At 31.4% G+C, this 13982-nt stretch overlaps 1 protein-coding gene across 1 annotated transcript; it reads left to right on the top strand.

Moving 5' to 3' along the window:
* Window positions 1-446: 446 nt before the first annotated feature.
* On the top strand, window positions 447-13153 carry blot (solute carrier family member bloated tubules). Its single transcript, XM_077446040.1, has 10 exons — window positions 447-910; window positions 8916-9171; window positions 9643-9785; window positions 9866-9909; window positions 9986-10078; window positions 10150-10407; window positions 11437-11647; window positions 11721-11937; window positions 12149-12405; window positions 12477-13153. The coding sequence occupies exons 1-10, from the start codon at window positions 866-868 to the stop codon at window positions 12852-12854; spliced, it is 1902 nt and encodes a 633-aa protein (XP_077302166.1). The 5' UTR covers window positions 447-865; the 3' UTR covers window positions 12855-13153.
* The last annotated feature ends 829 nt before the right edge of the window (window positions 13154-13982 follow it).

Raw genomic sequence — 13982 nt, 5'->3', positions numbered from 1 at the left:
TATCTATTAATTTTATTTTTTTATTTTTGTTTTCTCCCTCTCTTATTTTAATATTTTATTATGCAGGCCATTGTGGGGCATTAGGTTCTTCCTGTAATGCCACAATGCTCAAAAACGTTAAATAAATAAATTATTATTATTATATATTCTTTATCCAATTATATTATATCACTTAATATTTAATTATGCATTGTCCTATTTATTCAAATAATTAACTTTTATTCTTTCCTTTTTCATTTGCTTGTCTATATTTACTAGATATACACATTATGTATTTTGTAAAAATCTATAATTGGGTTCAGATGTTATTTTGTTATATTTATTCTTTATTTTTATGAATTTATACATCTGAGGCCTGTTGATTTTTCAATAAATAAATACATACATATGCTTGCGGTTTGTAATTCACATATGTATTAAAATGTATAGTGTGTTTGGATATGAGCATTGCTAGACATGGCGTCGATTTAGGGTGACCTTTATAGCATCATTTATAAATAAATAAATGACTACCCACTTTCACCGAAACTTTTCGGTAAATGTTAGAATTTCGTACATTTATAGTAACATACATATATGTATGTATGAATGTATGTACGTGTGTTTGAATCGTATGTGAACGTGTGTGTTCACGTAGCGAACAATTATTCAACGATGCGATCAGTGAACGGCCACTCGCGACACAGCCAACACCTGTGTGTACAATCGAGTTTATCGCGAACCGACGAAAATACGCGTTTTCCATTGGGAAAATTCGGAAAAGCGCAGTGATGCTGGAGCCGCTACCGGAATCGTCTCCCGCCATGTGCAAAGTTTAGCGCGCTCCATATCCATAAGGACGCTAGTGAAATACCCACAATACTGCATGAATCAATTTCACTGCACTACCAATAATGCCCAAGATACAGCAGTGAGTCAAATGTGTCATTTAACATGCTCATATGGAATATATCACTAAATATAGGATGGTGAATAGGGCGATGACAATTCACAATACACGTTCGAACAGTTCTGCATGCAATAGAGCAAAAAACAGTTTTTTACGTAGTTAATACTATCCATAACTACCCAAAAGCATATTGTCCTAATCACCATCCGCTATTTACATACGTACATATGTATATGTTGCAGTGAAAGCATATTTCAAGTGAAAATGTATCAAACAATGAATTTACAACGTTTAACTCTATACATTTAACCCTAACGACCCAATCTTAAATGAATGGGGCCAACCCTTACTTAACCTAACCGTTCCTAACCCTTAAATAATACCAACCCTAACAATCTAATCTTAAATTAATAAAACCAACCCTGAAAATGTGACTGGTTATGATTTCACTGAAACGTTAGTGAATATATATTTTCACTTGAAATATAATTTCACTGTGACATTTATACAACATACCTATAAATTCTGCATCAATTCACTAAAGATGGATTGACGTAGTAACAAATCGACAAAGCAAAATACAATATATTAATGTTTTGTTCACAATAATGTTTTGTTCAATCGGGTGATCCAAGTTGTATTCGTCGCTGTGTTTTAAGGATGAAAACTTTTATTAAATATTACATCGAACACACTATTTGCTTATTACGGTGAGCTTTACGCTTTTTTTAATGATATATAACTATGAAATGTAGTTGTGATCCCAAAATTGCATTTGTCAATTGTTTTTTTATTTGACGAAAATTCTCAGTAACGTATTTGAGAGGTTTGTCTCTATGTAGCGTCTATAACTGCGACATATATCGTAGCTCGATATGTAGACAAATACCAAATATCAGAAAGTGTAAACGGATTAAAATCGCGAATACGGAATATCTGGCACCTGAGTTCTCGTTAGTACAATATTTCGCGTGTGTAGCTTTCGATTGTTGGAATTTTTGGGTGCCAGGTGTTCCATTTTCAATTTTGAAATGAAATACTACTCCATTTTCAATTTTGCATATTTTTTTACAATATTTACATAATATAAAAAGTATGTTAAATATAATAGTTGTAGTAGAAATGGAATTTATTGCGGCAAAATTGTATACAATTACAAAAAGTCAATTAATAAGACCTTTAATGTCATTAAATTCATTTATATGTATATGTAGAAAATGCTCCATATCCAAAGTATTAATATTATATAATACTAGTGTTGTACCCAATGACATATCATCGCATGGGTGTTGGCATATTAAGTTATTAAATAAAAAAAATTAAAAGAAATGTGTCGTCGGTCATGTTTTCGATCCCCACGCGGTCGAATGTTTTTGAAATACCTTTTAAATATATTTATATTTAATTTTTTAATACGAAAAAAAGGTAAAAACAACCTACCTACATGTAAACAATATAAAACACCAATAGAAAAATTAATTAATTAATTATTTAAATAAATAAATTTTCAATAGATGGCGGTAAATTCTCTGCCAAGCGGAAACATAAGAAGCGATCAGTATATATAGATTTTTTTTTCTTTTGCTATTGTATTCGTACATACGTTTTGGCAGTGGCTCAGCTATGACGTACATATGTAAGTCGAATCGAAACGACTATTATAGTTCGGCGCGCGTTATCTCAGACAGACAGACAGACACGCAGACGGAATATCAATACTATAATTGAAATGTACATATGTATGTATATTTGAAATGAAATACTGCTCCATTTTCTATTTTGGATATATTTTTTTAAATATTCATACAATATAAAAAAAATAGCAGTTGTAATAGAAATGGAATTTGTTCAGGTAAAATTGTAAACAATTACGTAAAGCCTTAAATAAGTCTGTTCTACGTATTTCTTACTCGGTATGATTCATTATCATTTCCTAAAATTGTGCCTCATTAGTACGTGTTGATTATACTTGTACATATATTGACCTAATGAATAAAACATGTCAATGAATCCACACATCAGGTAGGCAAATGTTTAATAATATGAATTATGCAAGCGTTCCAAAAACTCCACACTGTTTGCACTTACATACGTTTTCAAAATAAATTTATATTTTATTCGGTATTGTAATCCGAATTTGTGTCAAGCTGCAACACTAATTGTTAACACTATATAATGGCTAATGTGCAGTTTTTGGAGCGAAAACAAAAACGTTTTCTACAAATACACATCCAGATCAGGTTATTATTTTTACGATCGTATCTAAAATGTAATTTTATTTATTATAATATGTATGTATATGTGCGAGCATACATAAGAAAGTATTCGAAATTTTCATTTGACTATACATATGTACATATGCGGTTTGAATCATTTACTCGTATAGTGAAATTAATATATAATAATAATAGAGAGTTGATATGGGTTATTATGAATGGTAATCGTTATTATCGTAAAACTTGGCATCTGTTTTTCGATAATTGGAAGATATTTGATATGATAAATGTTAATGTCTGTGAAAATTGCAAGTTTCTATATAATAAAGGGTTTTGTAATTAAAATATTGATGAAGATGTAAAACTATACGTACACTAGTGTTGTGCCCGATGAAATATCATCGCATGGGTTATGGCGTATTAAGATAGTAAATAAAAAAAAATTAAAAGATGCTGTGTCGGTGCTGTGTTCGATCCGCAAGCGGTCGTATTTTTTTCAAATACCTTATAAATATATTTATATTTAATTGTTTAATATGAAAAAAAGGTAAAAACTAACTATCTACCTACGTATAAACAATATAAAACAACCAAAAATTTATTAATTAATTAAATAAATTTTCAATAGATGGCGCTAAATTCCCAGAGACATATATACTGTTTGCTGCCAATGTTTCCTCTAGGTAAATAGGTCTCTGGGAATTTACCTAGAGGAAACATTGGCAGCAAACAGTATATATAGAAGTTTTTTCTTTTGTTATTATATTCGTATATTATGTATATTCGTACATTTTGTTGCTATGACTAGAGACATGTATTTTGGGCATCTATTTTTGTCAATTTTAGCATTTTCATTTTGCATTTTAGCGTTTTAGGGCATTAAAAATGTTCAATTTTAGCATCTATTTTTATGAACAGTTTAATTTTAAATAATAAAATATTTCGATGAATTTTAATAAAATTTATATACATATACATATGTATACAATTTAAAGACAACCCAACAATCAAAAAATAATAGAAAAATTCAAAAATGTTTTGGAATTAAATATAAAAATACAAAGACAAAAAATATGAATATAAAAATATAATACCAATTAAAATTTATTAAAACTCAACATGGAGCATATTTCTACAGATTATTTTTTGAGACGATCGGTAACAATTATATTGTATTTACTAAAATACCTTTCAGCATCCACATTTTTATCTACTATTTACAGTAGTAGACAAAAGCAGTTGCTTGGTTTCGACAGGAAAAACACCGTCTATGGTAAACTGCAAGCTCTGTTTTATCCCCTCAATTTCTTCACATAATAAATGGGCAAAGTTATAGGAAGACCCTTCTAAATCTATTCCGAATTTTAGCATCAATTAAGCATTAATAGCAAATGCCCAAATGTCTCTAGCTATGACGCACGTATGTATGTATGTCGAATCGAATATATATACATACATATATGCATATATACCTAGAAGAATGGTTAAGTTGTCATCTTGTACATGTAATACGGCAAACGACAGTTCGTTATGGCGTGTCTAGAAAAAGAAGGACCGAAACCTCTGAAAGAGTATCATTTTCTGTGCCGCCTATGTCTCCTCACAACCAGATCCTACACATATATACATACATATAATAAGAATTTTGTATTATGTAAGGCCAAAGAAAATTTGAAGGTTAACTTCATAATAAAAAATAAATATAAAATTCACACACCAATAGTTGTTACATGATATTTCAGCTGGTTTATTATAATTGGAATACTTTCATATGTGTATGTAAGTATAGTAAAAAGTAAACGTTATATAAAAAATTACGAAAGAAATTCACATAAAATGGACGAAATCTACGCGAATTTTGAACCAACGTAATCACATAATGTTGTATATGAATTGCGTAAAAATTCATCAACAACAAAGTTTTCCGGAGAATGTATTAATTGGGTGTAGTTTTTGAGATTTGTGTCAATTTTATAATCACATGTATCCATTTTCTTGAATATTGTCATTTTAACGTGAACATTTTTTTAAAAATTCAGATATTATAATAATTCAAAAATATATATATAAATATAAATTTTTAATATTAGTAGTTGTTTTACCCGGCTTCGCTCAGTATTTGTAAAATAAACAGCGTAAACATGGCGAATCTAATAGTAAATGTTCATTTGTTTTTTTATTAAATCTATTTGAATCGAAAAAAATATAATATTCAACCAATTGAATTGTCGTCATAGAAAACCTTTTTTCGTTTACGAAGTTCCCATCCAAAGATACTTACATATATACGTACATAATTGCATACAAAGTCTCTTTCGAAATTACATATATATTAGATTATAAATTTGAAATTAAATTCAAATAATGGTGACAAATGACGACTATTTGATAGGAGCTGTTTCAACAATGAAATTGGATAAATTGGCAAAATCTGGTATAAAATGATCGACTTAGAGTCACATATTATATATATATCCAAAATCTGGCCAGCAACACTGGACCAGGGATTGAACCCGTTACACTTCAGTTGTTAGCATTCTACGCTGACCACTGAGCTATGTTGATGGTTTATTAACTAACGAATTTAGCCAGATCTGCTTGGATTTAAATTCGTATATAAGAAATTAACCTAAATCAACCTATTCCGAAGTGTTGAAAAACATTTGCAACAATTTGCACCCGGGGGTAAACATGAGACTTAAAATGTATGTACATGCTATCACGTTCAATGCAATGGGCAATTACATTTCGTTTCACTTTCGCATTGCATTTTGGTCAAGAAATACATAGGTCAAGGTCGGTAGAATTTGACTTTTATTTTTTGTTAGTTTTGAGTTCGTGTTCCATGTTTTGAAATATATACTTCATACCCCCCGCCTCTATAAACTAATACAATTCATTACTAAGAAAGAAAACGTGCTTTTATATGTATGTAAATTATAAACGCAAGTTAAACACACAAATGACTTTGAACTGGAAACAAAAACGTTCAATTAAACCGTATGGCCATTCAAATTAAACCCATTATCAAAATTTCATTTCACTTTCGCGTGAAAACGCTTGTTTATAATAAAAATTGAAATCGTTTACTGACGCTTCGAAATTAAATTTTCGTTAGACAATTAAATATTTCTATTACAGAAGTATGTATGTATGTATATTGCGTATTGTATCTCACGCTTAGTAAAATTGGCGTATTTTCTCCCCTTGAAAAAAATCTTCATCGATATACATTGTATCTATCACAACTAATACAGTTCCTATGTACGTATTTGTATTTCATGCATTTAATGCCAACCCAATAGAATTCGTAAAAACGCTCACATGAGATAAAACACCATATAATATACAATGTACAATACTTCAAACAGTGTCCTCACCAGAATTTTTTCCCAAAAGTAATTCTGAGTAAGGTGGAAACCATTAGACGATTGGTTTTTTTGAAAATTAACCTTTTAATCGACAAGTGAATATCTATAATATGTATAAAAACGGACGCGATGTGTGTGGGTATGTTTGTAGGTATGTGCGAGTACATCGACAAGTATGGAGATTTCAAAAAATAAAATTTTAGAATACCAGAAGTATACGTTATGCATAGGGATGTGGCGTGACGACCGATCTTTTCGGTTTCGGTGTAAGCCGGCTTGGAAGTAGGATTTCTGAAAACCAGACGGATCCGGGTCCAATGTTTTGAAAACCCGACGGATCCGGGTCGGATTTGGGTCCAAAATAAAAATCAAAATCAAAAACTTCCAGGTTTTAAATTTAAATTTTATTTATTTTTTATTTTGTTTCATTATACAATTGTCGAAAAATATTACAGAAGGTGATTAAAAACATATAATATACAAATACAAATACATATAATGGGTCTACGTGACTTGACAGAATGTTAAATTACAGAAAACGCAAATATCGGAAGGCAAAGATCGAAAATCGAAAGATCTTAAGTCGAAAGATCAAAAAAAAAAAAATGGTGCATGGTAAACGGTACATACTCACTTAATTTGCGCGAGCAGGATACAACAGGAACAAGAGGAACATGCTTTTCCTCCCGTATTCTGCGCGCGCACATTAACACGGGAGGAAAAGCATGTTCCTCTTGTTCCTGTTGTATCCTGCTCGCGCAAATTAAGTGAGTATGTACCGTTTACCATGCACCATTTTTTTTTTTTTTGATCTTTCGACTTAAGATCTTTCGATTTTCGATGTTTGCATTCTGATATTTGCGTTTTCTGTAATTTAACATTCTGTCAAATCACGGAGACCGAAATATAATACAGTATATCATAATGCAAAAATATAGGCAAAATTACAATAAATTAAAAATTTGATTTTGTTTTCCTAATGTTAACATAATAATACTTTAGGAACACTAAAACATTATTATGAGACTTATCCCCCAATGCCGATCTCAGTTTAGTGCAGAGGTATACCAATATTATCGGCACATTTAGCAATTATGTGATTTTGTGTCCCTCTATTAATGTTACGTATACTAAAAAGAGCCGCCGAGTAGTTGCAATCGGATTAGCCCGAGTAGCATCCCAGAGACTGTGTGACCGTTATAATTGGTTTCAACGATTATATCTAGACTCTAAGTGCACGTAGGCTAAACAATGGCCGCTATTTGGTCCCTTCTCAGAAGTGACCAATGCCGTGGTACCGTGGGACCGAATGTCGTGGGAATACATATCCGAGTACGTGACCATAACAATAGGTAAACAAATCAGACGTCGAAGATGTCCTGAGAGACCTGTCCCTTATAAGGCGGTACTTAGGCGATATCAAGACATTCTGGACTGAGCACTACCAGTGTGTGTATCTCCTTAATCATCAATAAATGCTGTGACACGACTTTGGCCTTTTACTTGGATCCTCCACCCACCCCTACGCAACATTACTATCATTATCATTGTTATTATAGAATTTTGTAGTTCTCCAAAAAATATAATGAAAACTATATTTATATTCGATCAAGAATAAAACTGATTTTTTTAAGAGAACTACAAAAAATAATTAAAATAAAGTACTTAACGTTATAGAAATCAGGTATGATGATCATGATGATGATAATGTTGAAACGATGTTTACACTCTGAAGTCTTACACTAGTCTAAGGCAAAATTCTTAATTTAGCCAAAATCCGTTCCATTGTTCGTAGTTTTCTCAGAACTCACTATATAAGCATAACACTAATTTATTACCAAGTATTATAATAACACATAAATATTTGGATATTATTTCAATGTATCGAGTTTTTTATCATTTTTATTTTATTTTATTTTACTCTAAACAGACCATTGTGGCATAACAGGAATTCCTAAAGCGCCACAATGATCAAAAAATATAACACAAAAAAAAACAAAATAACAATTAAACATAAATTAATACATAACGAAAATAAAATACTCATCAATTATACATAAAAAAAATACATTTGAACATAAACATAAATACATCCATACATAAACATAAAAAATAGCATTTAATAATAACAGATAAAGTAAAAATATCAAATAAAAAAAATATAGCATAAGGAATTTTGAATCTTTACGTTAATACTCGATATTTTAAATACACGGATCCGATGGGTTTTGAAGCCCGGATCCCGAATCCGGTTTTTAAGTCATTACCCGGCCGAGTCGAGTCCAGGTCGAGTCAAATCCAGAAACTCTACTCGGAAGCCCTAACATATGTACATATATCCGTCTAAAACGGCTTGTGGGTCTTAATGTTTACATACATATGAAGCTAAACTTACTTATCTATATATTAAATTTGTTTATAATGCTGGTTGGTTGACAGAGGGATCCAAACTATGGAGACGAGCGTCCAGCAGTGGTTCGCAGCATCTTGTGCTCCGTCTGTGTCGCCGTCGGACTGGCTACAACTGCCCGACTTCCAAGGGAGGTAGCCGCACACGGGGGAGCGGCTTTCATGGTCGCTTACACCCTGCTTTCCATCGCCTTTACACTACCATTAGTCTTCTTAGAACTAGCACTGGGAAAGTTCAGTGAACAAGGTGCCATCAAACTGTGGCGTTCCGTGCCCCTCCTCAAAGGTAACTTACAACACGACACTTGTTATCACACATTGCCTCTCAGCGAGCACACCACTGTGTCAAATTATATCTTTGTTTTGATCGTTGTTCCACATTGTGTTGATATATGTATTTCAAAACTTGGCGTTGCATTGCGCATATTAGCGATTACACACAATATATTACATATGTGCCTACATACAAACTTGTCGCTACACCGTGCATATGAGTGAGATAATACATGAGTTTTTTAAAGGTCTTTTTTTATATTTTGATCATTTTACATCATTAAAGAAAAACTGTCTGAAGTTATAACTAAACTTTTGTAAATAAAAGAGACCTTTCAAATTATTCATGAACATATTGATTCTATGGCCGTACTATCATTTAAAAATCTATATAGTTTTTTTAATTGTAATCTGCATATTTTATGCGTAGCTGTGAATTAAAATTTTAATTCCTGATATAGATTGACAACTCAATCCTTTTTAGGTTTAGGATATGTGAAACTATTTGCAAGTTTTTTGGTCGCCGTCTATTATATGGTCTACGTTGGATTAGTCTGCGCATTACTTATATGGACTGCAAAAGGTCCAGTGCCTTTGGCAGAATGCCGCGAATTGCACCGAGCTTTAGTGAGTATATTGTTAATAAGAAGAGGCTTGTAATAAGTAATAAAATTCAATATAATATATAATTTGTAATTTTATTTTAGGACGGCTATCAAGTCGTCGGTACACCCGGCCAAAAATGTATATAGTAAGTTATACTGATGTGCATATGAAACATATTATAAATGGATTTTGTTTAAATTGAAAGTGTTAAATAATTTCAGTGAAACATTTTTGAAACCAGTCGTCGACGATCCCATGTGGTATGGAATTGTAGCTGCAATTGTTTTCACGTTATGGCTGCTGGTGTCACTATGGTAATATTATTAAAATAGTATAATACCTCATAGTAAATTGGCATTTAGTTATGTGGTGTTTGTTCTTTTAGTTTGATACGATTGCCTCAAACCTTTCTGATGTCTTTGTACGTGTTCGGAAGCGCCATTCTCGTGTTGAGTATGACGATCGTGATAATGGACGACCTCAAGAGCGTCAAAATGTTCTTCTTCGATGTGAATTGGGAGCTCTTAACAGCCAAGGAACTGTGGTATGCAGCTTTTGTGCAATCTCTCTTCTCTATGCATCTCGGATTCGGATATCACGTGACAACCGGAGGGACAGTCTACAACAAAAGTTGTCTTTTCAGGTATTTCTGAATAAATTATCCAAGCCACATTATGAATATTGTATCAACATTGTTTATTTTATCTTTTAATTTATACCAGGAAGGCCTAACAGGTAACCCCAATGCGCCTTCCTGCCCAGAAACATTGAACATTTGATACAAATATTATTAGTATTATACAAAGTACATTAAAAAATAATCAATTAATATCCACCAAGAAATCTGTGGTCAAATTTGAAAATTTGCAGCATTTTAAACAATTCAGGCGAAATTCGAGATTGCTAAAAACTCGAGATTTTGCAAGAAAATGGGTAAGGTTGCCAATTTTTTGGAACCGTTTCAATGAAAATCAGATAAATTCAGGAAACGATCGACCTGGAGGCACAAATCCAAGGTCTGGTCAGCAGAAACCAGTGGAATTTGAACCCGTGACCACTCTGTTCAAAGCATTATATGCTAACCACTAATCTATTCTGCTGGTTATTGTATATCTGTATGCAATTTAAAAGTAACATATTTGAAAATAATAGGCTAAAATTAAAAAGGTACATAAATAATATATATTAATGTAACAAATCCGATTAATACTAATAATACCCAATAATTATAACTGATTTTAAACCTAATCTAACTGAACCTCGTTATTTGATTTGTATAAATGATAACCGGTAAGAATTAGCACTTTCCAATTTGTCTAATATTGCCAAATGTTATAAATCTGCATTCACACGTTACCCAGAATATATATGAATTTATAAATATAAATATGAAGTTGCAATTGTCAAATTATTTACCAAAATGTTTTATATTATACAACCTATTTTCATTTACTTTTATTTAATTGTACTAAGTTGCTGTCTAATATAATTGACCACATGATCATTAAAGTAGAATATTATATAGCTTATCACTGCCTATAAATCTTACATCATAAATATAAATACATAAATACATATACATAAATCCTGTAAACTATTTAGATACAATAAAACCAACCTTTACTGTTTCCATATATAATGTGAATGTATAATTATTTCCTTAATCATTCAGAAGTGCATTGTGGTTCACATTGTGGAATATTTTATGCGGTTGGCTGAGCGTACTATTATGGCACAGCATTGAAGATACAAAAAAACCAAAAGACACGTCGATCTTGATGACATTAATATTAATATATGATTCGTCTCTATCAAAAGATGCGAGCGCTGTTAAATTTTCCTTCGCCTACACTTTGTTGATATGTTCTGGATTTATAAGCGTGGTAATTTAAATTATCCATTTGAAAAATATGTCTTTTCATATACAATTAATATTATTTAATGGTCTTTTTATAGCTGTCACTTACTTATCCTGTCGTCTGGTGCATTTCACTTGAAGATTGCTATCACAAAAGAAGCGTTGGATGGCTCGTCTCCATCACGGGGATATTTTGCTCTCTATCTATATTTGTATTGGGCTTGGATGTTATAGTGCTACTTGACTCTTTCGTCATCCCTATTTATTTATTAACATTTATGGCGCTGGAATTATTTGGGCTTTTTTATATTTACGGTATGAATTAATACATATAAGATTATATGAATACGTATGAAAATACGTACAAGATTATTCAACTTCTTCAAAAATTTCCACATAATTTACTATCTTGTCTGTCATTATATTTAGTTGATTTGAGACATATATTCTTATACAATATATTATTTAAGTATTTATTATCAATTTTGAATCTGAGAGCTAGACGTCATATATGAATTTGTTTTAGGTTTTAAATATATGAAGCACGATTTAGAATTCATTTTAAATCATAAAATCAACTACTTTTTGATATTTCTGTGGATGATAATGCCGATTGCTCTATCTGGCATGATATGCTGGCAAATTTGGAAGCATTTCAATGATTGGAGTGGTAGCAGTTGGACATTTTGGTTAATGATAGGAATGTTCATATTTTCCTTGTTACATATAACAATATGGGCTGTTTGGGTTATAACTCATAAAGAAGGATATGGAATAATGCAGGTAAATCTTGAATATGTATCAGATAATTGCAATTTTTAACAAAATTAATTTTAACAATTCTGTACTTATAGAAGTTGATATCGGCCTGTAAGTCATCGCGCAAATGGGGTCCAGTTGAATTCAAACTGAGGTACAAATGGCTCCACTACAAATCTACTAAAAAACGGTCTAAAGCGTGGAAACTAGATTGCAAAGAACCCATGTGCAGTAATTGCATTGTCGCATCGAACAAGCCGTCTGACTTGTATCTGGACTCGGACAAACATTCGACGAATAATTCTATACAGAAAATTCTTTGGGTAACAGAATATGAAACTGCAAAGCCATCCAATCTTACCACCGATTTGCATGCAATGGAGCCAAATATTTCGTGCTTGGTGAGGCACTCGAGGAAAACCAAATGTTCGAAGCATTGCGGACACGTCTGCTGGAAAGAGTCCGGCTTTTAGTTGTGCATATAATACTATATGTAATGTACTCAGTCATTATTTTTAATTGTTATATTTAAGATATGTTACTAAGCTGAAATAAAACAAATGTAAAATCGTTCGTTTATACTTCAATACAAATGATTCTTTAAACATAATAATAATATGTAGTTTCATTTAAACAAATCAAAGACTGAAAAGAAAAAGAAACACTTATTATTTTCAAAACTTTTATACATATATTACATATTATCTGGAGCTATATATGTAGTAAGTAAACATCACTTACATACATAAATGGATATTGAATAATGACGTTTATGTCTAGTTGTCTTTCTTAATGACCGAAAACTATTTTAAGCAACACAAATATTTACATACGTACATAATACGCAGTGAGGTGGAAATAACTACATGACTAATAACTTGAAATTAGCACTTTAATTGAGAATTTAAATTGATGGACTGTTTCTATCAACATGCTGAGACATTATCTTGAAAACATAACTACTATTTGAATGTAGAACAGTTCACATTTCAATTTAAGTGCAATTTTCAAGATAGTAATCGTCTAATTGCTTCTATCCCAACTTTTGGCACAGCACAAATTAAACCATTCATATCACATGTATACATATTACAATAACATTTATATAAAAAAATAACTTACAAGTTTATACATGAATATACTATTTTTACTCCTACAGATTTTTACTCTTACAGATTCCAACAGATAGTACAGTATATATTTACTTTATTTTTCAAAATGTTAATAATAGAAATACTAGCATTTGTAAGGATCAAAAAGCCATAGTTACAACATATACCATTCACCAAAATGAAGAGGTGATGAACAATTTAATGTAATCCATGAAATATCTGTCACTGACATATACGGTGCCAAAACATGCACATGTTTGGCTCATGTTTGATGACTAACTTACACTTGAATAATAACAGTGGGATTAGAGTTCCGTTAGATTGTACGTACATATATGAAGATAGTTGATGATGCATTATGTATGTATATTAAAGAAAAAATAGTTCCAAGTGGGTGAACCCGTATAATTTGGCAAGCCAGATGAAGTTTGTTGAAGAATTTGTGCCAAGATTCAAAAGAAGCATCAATGCAGAAACATTTTTTGTCAA

Source organism: Arctopsyche grandis, chromosome 2 (genome assembly GCF_051622035.1).
Source record: "Arctopsyche grandis isolate Sample6627 chromosome 2, ASM5162203v2, whole genome shotgun sequence".
Lineage (NCBI taxonomy): Eukaryota > Metazoa > Arthropoda > Insecta > Trichoptera > Hydropsychidae > Arctopsyche > Arctopsyche grandis.
This window is presented reverse-complemented; position numbering and strand designations above follow the sequence as displayed.